A 13,696-nucleotide genomic window follows, 5' to 3' on the forward strand; every position below is an offset into this window, starting at 1 on the left:
CTAGATTCTTGGCCATTAACAGAAAGGGAGAGGTGAGTGCTAAGGAGATCTTCTAGTGATCATGGGGCACCCAGGATGTGACTCAGACAAGACACTGGGGAAATGAAAGATGAGAGTGCTAGGATGGCACAAGAAAAACAGGTCACTGTACTGGAGCTCTTCAGAAGTACTCAGCTACTGACAGCGTATCATCATTTTCACCATGCTCCAGCTCTCCCAGCAGCTCTCTGGAATCAGTGCTGTGTTCTGTTACTCAATAGGAATCTTCAAAGATGCAGGTGTTGGGAAGCCATTGGTGTGGGTGTGGTTAATAGTGTCTTCACTGTAGTTTCTTTGTTTTTGGTGGAAAGAACAGGGAGGAAGACTCTACATCTGATTGGTTTTGGAGGGATGGATTTTTATTCCATCTTCATGACTATTTCATTGTTATTAAAGGACAAGTATAACTGAAAGAGCTTTGTCTGTATTGCAGTTGTCTTGGTCTTCATGCACTTTTTTGAAATGGACCCAGGCTCCATTCCATGGTTTATTGTGGCCAAACTCTTTAACCAGGGACCCCATCAAGGTGCAATGACAGAGGCTGGTTGTTCCAACTGGACCTCCAACTTTTTGGCTGGGCAACTCTTCCCCCTCAGCTGCATTCTGTTTAGGAGCCTATATTTTTCATTTTTATTGTCTTCACTGGCTTGCTTGGTATCTTCTTGGTCTTCCATCCCTGAGACCCACAGCAGGACTTTTGAGGAAATTACATGAGCCTTTGAAGGGCAGGTTAAAGAGGCCAGTAGAGCTGACAAAGGCCCCATTGTGGAGATAAACAGCATCCAACCTGTTAAGGAGACTACCACCAAGGTCTAAGCCATGCATCCTTCCTGCCTACCTAACCAACACAAAAAAGCAACCTCTCCCTGAATGAATGAGAGAGAGAGAGAGAGAGAGAGAGAGAGAAACCTCATCAGATTGTTACCCAGGACTGTTTCTGAATGCTGCTATTTGATTTCTTTCTCTCAACACACTTCATGAGCACTCAGAGGAACCCAATACTGGAGTTAGTTGGACCTTCAATGGTTTTTTAAACATTTTATTTCTTGGACATTCTCTTCTGTTTAGGAGAGACCAAGTGAACATTCCTTCATTTCAAGAAGAATTGATTGCTTGACATATGACAGCTTTGCCAGCTTTTCCTCCCTTGGGTTCTAATATTACCTCACAAGGACATATAGGAGTATAAGAGTAGGTGTAGTTTCCCCTACCACAGACTTAACAGGAAGCAAATCTACATGAGTGTGGAGGGTAGAGAGGGATTAAATGAGAGCACCTTCCTCACTTCCATACAGCTCTGCAGAGAAAATTAACTTGAGTTTTATTTATTTTATCTTCTGGTTTTATTACATAAATATTTATATATTTATAGTTCTTTAAGTATAAAGCAGTTTTACCAAATAATGAGAACATAAGGAAATTGAGGTTAGAGGGAAGTGCATAAAGAGAGGTTATAGGGTAGAAGATTTGATACTGGAAAAGTCAAGGTGCAATAAGAAGACAAGACTTTAAAGAGAAATGTAAAATGTTATTGAAGCATACATATGTGGTGTGTAAGGTTTGCACGTTGCCTCTTAACAATTTCTTTCAGGTGGAAACTCAAGTTTAACTTCTTAGAAAGTCATGTGCCTATATTAAGAAGCTGCTGGTTTCCTTTGGAACTTCTTTCTTTGTTGAAGATTATATGCAGTATTACTTGAAATATAGGATGATTACTAAAATAGGCATTTTAACTGTTGGTGGGAATGTGAACTGGTACAATAACTCTGGAAAACTGTGTGGAGATTCCTCAAAGAGTTAAAAATAGAGCTACCCTACGACCCAGCAATTGCACTGCTGGGGATTTACCCCAAAGATACAGATGCAATGAAAGACTGAGACGCCTGCACCCCAATGTTTATAGCAGCAATGTCCACGGTGGCCAAACTGTGGAAGGAGCCTCAGTGTCCATCAAAAGATGAATGGATAAAGAAGATATGGTCTATGTATACAATGAAATATTACTCAACCATTAGAAATGACAAATACCCACCATTTGCTTCAACATGGATAGAACTGCAGGGTGTTATGCTGAGTGAAGTAAGTCAATCCAAGAAGAACAAACATTATGTGGTTTTATTCATATGGGGAATATAAAAAATAGTGAAAGGGAATCAAGGGGAAAGGAGAGAAAATGAGTAGGAAATACCAGAGAAGGTGACAGAACATGAGAGACTCCTAACTCCGGGAAACGAACAAGGGGTAGTGGAAGGGGAGGTGGATGGGGGGATGGGGTGACTGGGTGATGGGCACTGAGGGGGCACTTGACGGGATGAGCACTGGGTGTTATACTATATGTTGGTAAATCAAACTCCAATAAAAATATACAAAAGAAAAAAATAGGCATCATAATTAATGATAGTTGATGGATTCTAATTTTGGATGGAGTACAGAGAAAGGAAGATTAATTCTAGAAATCCTTTCTCCCTTTTCTGAACCAAACAAGTTTTTCCCCATGTAGCAGTCTCACTTCTTTTTTTAAAAAGTACTCCTAACCAGCCATCTGGTGAGGGAGCCTTCCCGATGAGCAACCAAATTTTGGTTTTTAGGAAATTTTAGCTGTTGATTTTTATTTTTTTGAAAGTTTTAATTTTAATTCCAGCTAGTTAACATACAGTGTTGTATTAGTTTCAGGTGTACAATACAATGTTTCAGTAATTCCATATATCACCCAGTGCTCATCATGACAAATTAACTCCTTAATCCCTATCACTTATTTAACTCATCCCTCCATCACCTCCCCTCTGGTAACTGTCAGTTTATTCTCCGTAGTTAAGAGTCTGTTTCTTGGTTTGTCTGTCTGTCTGTCTCTCTCTTTCTCTCTCTCTCTCTCTAGTTTTTTTACTCTTTGTTTTAGTTCTTCAGTTCTACCTATGAGTGAAATTATATGGTATTTGTCTTTTTCTGACTGACTTATTTTGCTTACCATCATACTGTCTAGCTCCATCCATGTGGTTGCAAATGGCAAGATTTTTTTTAAATTTATTTTTTATTGGTGTTCAATTTACTAACATACAGAATAACCCCCAGTGCCGTCACCCATTCACTCCCACCCCCCGCCCTCCTCCCCTTCTACCACCCCTAGTTCGTTTCCCAGAGTTAGCAGTCTTTACGTTCTGTCTCCCTTTCTGATATTTCCCACACATTTCTTCTCCCTTCCCTTATATTCCCTTTCACTATTATTTATATTCCCCAAATGAATGAGAACATATAATGTTTGTCCTTCTCCGACTGACTTACTTCACTCAGCATAATACCCTCCAGTTCCATCCACGTTGAAGCAAATGGTGGGTATTTGTCATTTCTAATGGCTGAGTAATATTCCATTGTATACATAAACCACATCTTCTTTATCCATTCATCTTTAGTTGGACACCGAGGCTCCTTCCACAGTTTGGCTATCGTGGCCATTGCTGCTATAAACATCGGGGTGCAGGTGTCCCGGCGTTTCATTGCATTTGTATCTTTGGGGTAAATCCCCAACAGTGCAATTGCTGGGTCGTAGGGCAGGTATATTTTTAACTGTTTGAGGAACCTCCACACAGTTTTCCAGAGTGGCTGCACCAGTTCATATTCCCACCAACAGTGTAAGAGGGTTCCCTTTTCTCCGCATCCTCTCCAACATTTGTTGTTTCCTGCCTTGTTAATTAAATGGCAAGATTTTATTCTTTTTTATGGCTGAGTAATATTCCACCTTGGCTATTATAAATAATGCTGCCATAAACATAGGGGTGCATGTATTCCTTTGAATTAGTGTTTTTGTATTCTTTGTGTAAATACTCAGTAGTATTCTGGATTGAAGGGTAGTTCTGTTTTCAACTTTTTAGGAACTTCCATACTGTTTTCCAGAGTCACTGCACCAGTTCTCACCAATGGTATGAGAGGGGTTGTTTTTTTTCCACAAACTCACAAATACCTGTTATATCTTGTGTTGTTGATTTTAGCCATTCTGACAGGTATGAGGTGATATATCATTGTGGTTTTGATTTGCATTTCCCTGTTGATGAGTGATGTTGAGCATCTTTTCATGTGTCTGTTGGCCATCTGGATATCTTCTTTGAAGAAATGTCTGTTCATGTCTTCTGCTTATTTCTTGACCGGATTTTTTTGAGGTGTTGAGTATAAGTTCTTTATATAATTTGGATACTAACCCTTCATCAGTATGTTGTTTGCAAATATCTTCTTCCATTCCATAGGTTGCCTTTTAGTTTTGTTGACTGTTTCCTGTGCTGTGCAGAAGCTTTGTATCTTGATGGAGTCCCAATAGTTCATTTTTGCTTTTATTTCCGTTGCCTTTGGAGACATATCTAGCAAGAAGTTGCTGCAGCCGAGATCAAAAAGGTTGCTGCCGGTGTTGTCATCTAGGATTTTGATAGTTTCCTGTCTCATATTTAGGTCTTTTGCCCATTTTGAATTTATTTATTTGTATGGTGTAAGAAAGTGGTCTAGTTTCCTCATTGTGCATGTAGTTGTCCAGTTTTCCCAATACCACTTAAGAGACTGTCTTTTTCCCATTGGATATTTTTTCCTACTTTGTTGAAGATTGATTGACCATATAATTGTGGGTTTATTTCTGGGTTTTCTATTCTGTTCTATTGGCCTATGTATTTTTATGCCATTATTATAACTGTTTTCATTCCTACAGCTTTGTAATATAACTTGAAGTCTGGAATTGTGACACCTGCAGCTTTGCTTTGTTCTTTCAAGATTGCTTTTGTGGGTCTATATAAATTTTAGGATTGCTCTAGTTCTGTGAAAAATGCTGTTGGTATTTTTAAAAAGATTTTATTTATTTATTCATGAGAGAGAGAGAGAGAGAGAGAGAGGCAGAGACACAGGCAGAGGGAGAAGCAGACCTCATGCAGGGAGCCCAACGCGGGACTCTATCCTGGGTCTTCAGGATCATGCCCTAAGCCAAAGGCAGATGCTCAACCACTGAGCCACCCAGGTGTCCCTGCTGTTGGTATTTTGATAAGGATTACATTAAATGTTTATATTGCTTTGGGTAGTATAGACTTTTTTAAAAGATTTATTTTCAAGACAGAGAGAGCAAGCATGAGCTGGAGGAGGGGCAGAGGGAGAGGGAGAGAATCCTCAAGCAAATTCCCTGCTGAACATGGAGCTCAACACAGGGCTTGATCCCAGGACCCTGAGATCATGACCTGAGCTGAAATCAAGAGTTAGCCACCCAACCAACTGAGCCATCCAGGTGCCCAAGGCAGTATAGACATTTTAATAATATTTGTTCTTCTATTCCATGAGCATGGCATATTTTTCCATTTCTTTGTGTCATCTTCAATTTTTTTCATCAGTGTTTTAGTTTTCGTAGTACAGGCCTTTCGTTTCTTTAGTTAGATTTATTCCTAGGTATCCTCTTATTATTTTTTTTTAAAGCAGTTCTTTTCTTAAAATTTATTTATTTATTTATTCATGATAGACAGAGAGAGAGAGAGAGAGAGAGAGAGGCAGAGACACAGGCAGAGGGAGAAGCAGGCTCCATGCAGGGAGCCTGACGTGGGACTCGATCCCAGGACTCCAGGATTGCGCCCTGGGCCAAAGGCAGGCGCTAAACCACTGAGCCACCCAGGGATCCCCAGGCATCTTATTATTAAGGTGAAATTATAAATGGGATTATTTTCTTAATTTCTCTTTCTCCTGCTTCATTATTGGTGTATCCAAATGCAACATATTTCTGTAGATTGATTTTTGTATCCTGCTACATTACTGAATTTAGTTTTTTTGGTGGAACCTTTCAGGTTTTCTGTATATAATATCATGTAATACACAAATAGTGAAAGTTTTACTTCTTACTGATTTAGATTTTGCCTTTTATTTATTTTTGATTATTGCTGTCTGATTGCTGTGGCTAGGACTTCTAGTACTGTGTTGAATAAAAATGGTTAGGGTGGACATCTTTGTTCTGTTCCCAACCTTAGAGGAAAAGCTCTCTGTTTTTCTCTAGGATGATGTTAACTATGGGTTTTTCATAAATGGCCTTTATTATGTTAGCTATATTCTCTTCAAACCTACTTTGTTGAGTGTTTTTATCATGAATGGATTGTTGTACTTTGTCAAATGCTTTTTCTGCATCTATTGAAATGATCGCATGATTTTTATCCTTTCTCTTATTGGTATGGATTTTTATTTTGTTTTAAGCCATAGCTTTAAAAGAATTCAGAGGGGGCATCCCGGGTGGCTCAGCAGTTTAGTGCCGCCTTCAGCCTAGGGTGTGATCCTGGAGATGAGGGATCGAGTCCCACATCAGGCTCCTTGCGAGGAGCCTGCTTCTCCCTCTGCCTGTGTTTCTTGCCTCTCTGTGTGTGTGTGTCTTTCATGAATAAATAAATAAAAATCTTAAGAAAAAAATGTTAAAGAAAATAAAAAGAATTCAGAGGAGAATGTTCATAGGTAACTTTGAATTTGTAACCTCAGCAATGGAAAAGGATTTTTCCTGAACAATTATTATCTTGTTGATGTATGTTGTTGCTTTAGCATCACCATATGCTTGTTCATCCATTACCATGTCATGTTACCCTTATTACCACACTTCCACTGTATTAGGTCAAGTACCCTTTTAGGGGTCCATATGTTTGAGATAGTATGAGTAAATGTGCAGTGTAGCCTGCACTTAAGAGAGTATGAATTTATATGCACTGTTACTTTGCTCTAGTAGGAAGTAGTTTATCAGTAGCTTGTTTCCTCTATGTTCCTACAGCCCCTTTTTTAAATATATTTTTTAAATAATAAATTTATTTTTTATTGGTGTTCAGTTTGCCAACATACAGAATAACACCCAGTGCTCATCCTGTCAAGTGCCCTCCTCAGTGCCTATCACCCATTCACCCCCACCACCCAACCTCCTCCCCTTCCACCACCCCTAGTTCGTTTCCCAGAGTTAGGAGTCTTCATGTTCTGTCTCCCTTTCTGATATTTCCTACCCATTTCTTCTCCCTTCCCTTCTATTCCCTTTCACTATTATTTATATTCCCCAAATGAATGGGACCATACAATGTTTGTCCTTCTCCGATTGACTTACTTCACTCAACATAATACCCTCCAGTTCCATCCACGTCGAAGCAAATGGTGGGTATTTGTCATTTCTAATGGCTGAGTAATATTCCATTGTATACATAAACCACATCTTCTTTATCCATTCATCTTTCGATGGACGCCGAGGCTCCTTCCACAGTTTGGCTATTGTGGACATTGCTGCTAGAAACATCGGGGTGCAGGTGTCCCGGCGTTTCATTGCATCTGCATCTTTAGGGTAAATCCCCAGCAGTGCAATTACTGGGTCGTAGGGCAGGTCTATTTTTAACTCTTTGAGGAACCTCCACACAGTCTTCCAGAGTGGCTGCACCAGTTCACATTCCCACCAACAGTGTAAGAGGGTTCCCTTTTCTCCTCATCCTCTCCAACATTTGTGGTATCCTGCCTTGTTAATGTTCACCATTCTCACTGGTGTGAGATGGTATCTCATTGTGGTTTTGATTTGTATTTCCCTGATGGCAAGTGATGCAGAGCATTTTCTCATGTACGTGTTGGCCATGTCTATATCTTCCTCTGTGAGATTTCTATTCATGTCTTTTGCCCATTTTATGATTGGATTGTTTGTTTCTTTGCTGTTGAGTTTAAGAAGTTCTTTATAGATCTTGGAAACTAGCCCTTTATCTGATACATCATTTGCAAATATCTTCTCCCATTCTGTAGGTTGTCTTTTAGTTTTGTTGACTGTATCCTTTGCTGTGCAAAAGCTTCTTATCTTGATGAAGTCCCAATAGTTCATTTTTGCTTTTGTTTCTTTTGCCTTCGTGGATGTATCTTGCAAGACGTTACTGTGGCCAAGTTCAAAAAGGGTGTTGCCTGTGTTCTCCTCTAGTCTTTTGATGGAATCTTGTCTCACATTTAGATCTTTCATCCATTTTGAGTTTATCTTTGTGTATGGTGAAAGAGAGTGGTCCAGTTTCATTCTTCTGCATGTGGATGTCCAATTTTCCCAGCACCATTTATTGAAGAGACTGTCTTTCTTCCAATGGATAGTTTCCTCCTTTATCAAATATTAGTTGACCATAAAGTTCAGGGTCCACTTCCGGATTCTGTATTCTGTTTCATTGATCTATGTGTCTGTTTTTGTGCCAGTACCACACTGTTTTGATGACCACAGCTTGTTTTGATGACCACAGCTTCCTACAGCCCCTTTTTGGATAGAATGTGTTAAACCTGTCTCTGTGTATAAATAATACTGCCTCTAGTTTGTGGAATTGCATCTGTGCTTTTTTCCAAAACTTTAGTGTTCAGTCTCATCTGGCTACTTTTCCTTGGTGCATTGGGGAAGAACTCCTTAAATCTTGGGTTCAGGGAGGAGGGACTCTGTCTCACTCTAGACTCAGACAGTGGAAATCGGAAAGAAGAGTGTGAGATCAGGACATGTGGCTTCTTGGGGGCAATGGAGGGGAGTGGTCGGAGAGAAGAGGTCTTTCTTTTAAGGGGATAAAAAACAAACTGAAGTCTTCTAACTCTGGAACATTTCAGAGAGTTAGATGAGGTGGAGGGATTTACTCTTGCCACAGATGACAGACACCTCCACAAATCATCTAGTTTCCTGCTATTTTTTTAAAATGGAAATTGGGCCCCATGATAGTTCCTGTCTCTTCCCCTTTTCATATGTTACTTGATCTCCCTTTCTCTCCTTGGTGCTTAGGCTCTTCAGGGCCTTTAGCCAAACCCTTACCTATGCCAGTATTTTAGTTACCAGTTCTCACCGTTCCCTCTGGTTGTTGAAGCTTGGGATAAAAACTCACAGAGCTATGGAATGGGGCTTTGTTGGGACAGGTGACTTCTAATCTCACCTGTGCTTCTGGCTCCTCAAACACAGTGGGTTGGCTGTAATGCAGGGTGGAACTTTTCCCATTTCTCAGTGACCAGATTGTGAATATTTCCAAATGGATTTCCTATTACACTATTACTGTGGTTCTGAATGTAAAAAAGAAATAGAACAGGTTGAGTAATAAAAACTACATGTCTACTTCATGATATATGCTCATTAGTATAATTTTTTAAATGATTCATATTGGTTAATTACACATTGAACAAGAAGATTGCTGAGTATTTTGGAATGTGTATCCCTTAGGAATTTTTCTCATGAGTTCAAGGGGGTCTAGGAGATTTCCCCTAATGCTGTCAATTGTATTTACTCACACAAGCAAATATTCAATGTCACTAAGAGCTGTACTACCTGATATATTCAGTTCACCCTGTTATGTTCAAGAAAATTTTACTGAAATAGGATTAAGCTTCCTTTGCATGCTGGGTGATTTTTCCATTGTCTTTAAAGTATAGTGTGAAAGGCAGATTTATGGTCTTAGTATGTAGAGATTCAGAATTCTTTTTGTTCAGGATCAGATTTGTTAAGAATTAGGTCCCATGTTTGCAGCTATTTTTGAAAATCTCTAATAAAAGCCATTATTCTCAATATAGAGGGAACAAGGTGACTTTCATGTTCTTTAGATTTTTTTTTAAGATTTTATTTATTTATTCATGAGAGACACAGAGCGAGACAGGGAGAGAGAGGCAGAGACACAGGCAGAGGGAGAAGCAGGCTCCATGCAGGAAGCCCGACGTGGGACTCGATCCCAGGTCTCCAGGATCAGGCCCTGGGCTGAAGGCACTGAGCCACTGGGGTTGCCCATGTTCTTTAGATTTTTTAAAAATATTTTATTTATTAATGAGACACACACACAGAGAGGCATAGACACAGACAAAGGGAGAAGCAGGCTCCCTCCAGGGAGTCCAATGCGGGACTCGATCCCAGGAATCTGGGATCATGCCCCTAGCTGAAGGCAGACGCTCAACCACTGAGTCACCCAGGTGTTTTCATGTTCTTTAGGTTAACTGTGTAGTTTGTAACTTAGGAATCAGCAAAATTGAATTTTTAATTTTAGGACTATGACTTGTTTACCAGTAATGTCACAATTTCTTATATTCCTACAAGAAAAAAAAGTGTTTTCTTACTAGTAACTGAAATGTATATGTTGGCAGCTAAGTAGGTTATGTGTGACTTGAAAAATGTGGTTTTATTTAAATAGAGTTAAGCTTTGTTCCTTTTGTTTTATACAGCTCTAGATCAATAACCAAAATTCATGCCTTTCTTCTAAAGGGATATAACAGAAGTATCTCCCGAACAGAAACGATAATACGCTTTGCTTTCCAAGCGTCTATCACAGTTCTGTGCATTGCATGCCCCTGTTCACTGGGACTAGCCACTCCAACTGCTGTGATGGTGGGTACAGGAGTAGGCGCTCAAAATGGCATACTAATCAAAGGTGGCGAGCCATTGGAGATGGCTCATAAGGTAAGATAGTCTCCAGAACTGTTCCATCCAAACTGGCAGTAGAACCCCTTTTGAGAAACAGAATCTAAAATTATTTCCACATGGTGCAGAAGCTTCTTCTCATGATCCCATGAGCTGCTTCTGGGACTGTCTTGAGGGTTGAGGTAGGAAAGGTGTTTTTTTTTTGGTTCTGTTCTGGATTGGTCTTAGTTCTGTAAGATCTCTAAAACTACTACAGGTCTTCTTTCTTAGAGCAGACCCTGATGTGAAAAACTTGGGAGTCCTATTCCAGCTTAGATTAAAAATGTCTTTAGATAAGGATGATAGAAGACATATTTGCCCAGGAAAAATGCAAGTCTTTGCTTGTGTTCTTCAAGGTAAGATAGTGCTTATAGTAGTAACATTGTAGTTTCTTTGCCTTTGCTACTAGCTGACAGTTTGCAGCTATGACTTCAGAAATATAATCTTATTCCTCATCTCTCTCATATTAGGATTTCCACAACAATTTCAATCAAGGCTGCTTGACTTCAACTAAAACCGTATTCCTTCTAATATGTTCTTATTATGAGGATATATATAAACTATATACAGATGCATGTAGTAAACACAGAACACAGCTTACAACAGACTTGGAACCTCATATAACCAGTGAATACAAGCTGTTAGTTTTTATAGTGATTTTTTATTTACTCTGATATAATTTCAAACTTAAGAATTGAAAGAACAGTATAAAGAACTCTTGTATTCCGTTTACTGCAGATGTCAGGCTCCTTTCCTAAGAACAAGGACATTCTCTTACATAATCATAATATAGAGATCAAAAGCAAGAAGTTGACATTGCTATAATACTGTTATCTAACCTTTAGTCCATATTCCAGTTTCCTCAGCTGTTTCCATAATACTCTTTATAGCTATTTCTTCTTATGTTCAGATTTATGCTTTGTATTTAGTTTTTCTTTTTCTTTTCATCCTGCTTCCTCAAGCTATTCAGTTTTCAAGGTTCATATTCCAAATTTACTGTGGAGTGACTGTGTTCTCTAATTCCAGATTCTTCCTTTTAAGGAAGTCTGGGCTCAGTTGCCCTCATGGGTTCACTGAGCTGTCTCTTCTCAGACCAGGCTTCTCATCCAGACCCAATAAAGTCATAGCAAACCAGCAGGTCTTATTTGGTGCTCACAATTACCTTTCTTTTATAATCATATGCCTACTGCCCAGATTTCCACTCCAGTTCTGGAACTGGTTAGTATTGAAAGCCTTTCTCTTTCCCTGGAGGCAGAGTCATCTCTTCTTTACTTACTAATAGTCAACAATTAACAATTAGTTCTAGTTGTTTAACATATATTCACAGTATGGTTAAACATTTGCAAGGGAGGGTTATTAGATATAAATAAGAGTATTTTTTCCTTATTCTCCATTACTTTTGCTCACTCAAAGACAGTTCAACTCCAATTAAGTGAAAGGTCAATTTATTAAGAAACAAAATATTCATATGGTAAAATAAACCTTTTTCTTATTTTTGGGAAAGTGATATTAAGTCATATAGGTACAGTGTATTTTAATTTTCTTACAGGTGAAAGTAGTCGTATTTGATAAGACTGGAACCATTACCCATGGAACCCCAGTAGTGAATCAAGTAAAGATTCTAGTGGAAAGTAACAGAATATCACGCAATAAGATCCTGGCCATCGTGGGGACTGCTGAAAGTAATAGTGAACACCCTCTAGGAGCAGCCATAACCAAATACTGCAAACAGGTACAATTTTTCCTTTATTTATTAGTGTAGTTGTCCTCTACAAAAATTATACAGACCAAATCTAAACTGGTGTTTGACTATGATTTACATATATAGTTGGTAGGAGGCTAGAAAGACTTCTATTTTCTCATTTTATTTTATAATATGTGTTAGTTTCTTCATACAGAAGACTATAAAGATGGAAAAGGAAATTATAATTTTATCACACAGATGACCCCTGTTGACTAAAAAATTAAAATATAGTGCCTATTTATGGTAGGAAAATTCAGAGTTCAGAGAGTTGCATAATGAAAAAGGAAAGCCTCATTCCCTGCCCTCTTTCATAATTCTTCTTTCCAAAGTTTAGCAAGTGTTAATTCATTAGCAGTCTTTTAAAATACAGTGGTCTTGGGATCCCTGGGTGGCTCAGCAGTTTAGCGCCTGCCTTCAGCCTGGGGCGTGAGCCTAGAGTCCCAGGATCAAGTCCCACATCGGGCTCCTTGCATGGAGCCTGCTTCTCCCTCTGCCTCTGTCTCTGCTTCTCTCCCTCTCTCTATTGTCTCTCATGAATAAATAAATAAAAATCTTTAAAAAATAAAATAAGATAAAATACAGTGGTCTCCCCTTATCTACAGGGAATCCAGGACCCAATAGGATGCTTGAAACTGCAGAGTGCTGAACCCCAAATATACTGTGTTTCCTCCTATACATACATACTTATGATAAAGTTTAATTTATAAATTAGTCACAGTAAGAGATTAATAAGAATAACTAATAATAAAATAGAATAATTATAACAACATACAGTAATAAAAGTTATGTGAATGTAGTCTCTCTCTCTCTCCCTCAAAATTACTTTTTTTACTATACTAATCCTTCTTAGGATGATGTGAGATGGTAAAATGCCTGAGTGATGAGTTTAAATGAGATGAATGATGTAGGCATTGTGACATAGCATTAGGCTACAATTGACCTTCTGTCACAATGTCAGAAAGAGGATAATCTGCTTCCAGACCATAACTATGCAGCTTTATTGAGATACATACTATAAAGGTCATTGTAAATTATATAATTCAGTAAATTTTAGTATAGTCCCAAAAGTGTGCATTTGTTAACCATTTTTAATGCATATCTGAAAATATATGCATTTATTACTTTTTAGACTTTATGTAGAAAGGTCACACTGTGACCAATCTTTGGTACCTTGTTTTATTTTATTGAATGATTTTTCCATATTAGGACATATAGATCTGCCTCATTATGTTTAATGGCTATATTGTATTCTACTATATGATTGGTTTTTTGTCTTTTATAATGTACAGTTAATGTTCTTGTCAGCTTTTGCAAGTTTATCTTTATGTTAAATGCGTATCAGTGCAATTGCTAGATCAAAGGATACATGCAGTTAAATTTTGATGAATACGACCAATGCCTACATAGCAAATATTACCAATACCCACATGAAGGGTTGTACCATTTTATACTTTCACCAAAAGTTATTAGTGCTCATTTCCCCACATTCTTACTTTATTTTTTCCAATTTAATAAATAAAAAA

The 13,696-nt window shown here is 38.4% G+C and overlaps 1 protein-coding gene across 12 annotated transcripts in view; it reads left to right on the forward strand.

Annotated features, from left to right (window-relative positions):
• ATP7A (ATPase copper transporting alpha) overlaps nt 1-13,696 on the forward strand; it is a 153,161-nt gene that overhangs the window by 113,422 nt on the left and 26,043 nt on the right. For 11 of the 12 annotated variants that reach the window (XM_038587767.1, XM_038587768.1, XM_038587769.1 and 8 more), the window contains 2 exons: nt 10,235-10,429; nt 11,979-12,161. In XM_038587767.1, coding sequence (XP_038443695.1) covers nt 10,235-10,429; nt 11,979-12,161 — 378 coding nt within the window. The remainder of the gene's footprint in view (nt 1-10,234; nt 10,430-11,978; nt 12,162-13,696) is intronic. The other variant, XM_038587774.1, reaches the window with a different exon arrangement.

This window comes from Canis lupus, chromosome X (assembly GCF_011100685.1).
Source record: "Canis lupus familiaris isolate Mischka breed German Shepherd chromosome X, alternate assembly UU_Cfam_GSD_1.0, whole genome shotgun sequence".
NCBI classification, from domain to species: Eukaryota; Metazoa; Chordata; class Mammalia; order Carnivora; family Canidae; genus Canis; species Canis lupus.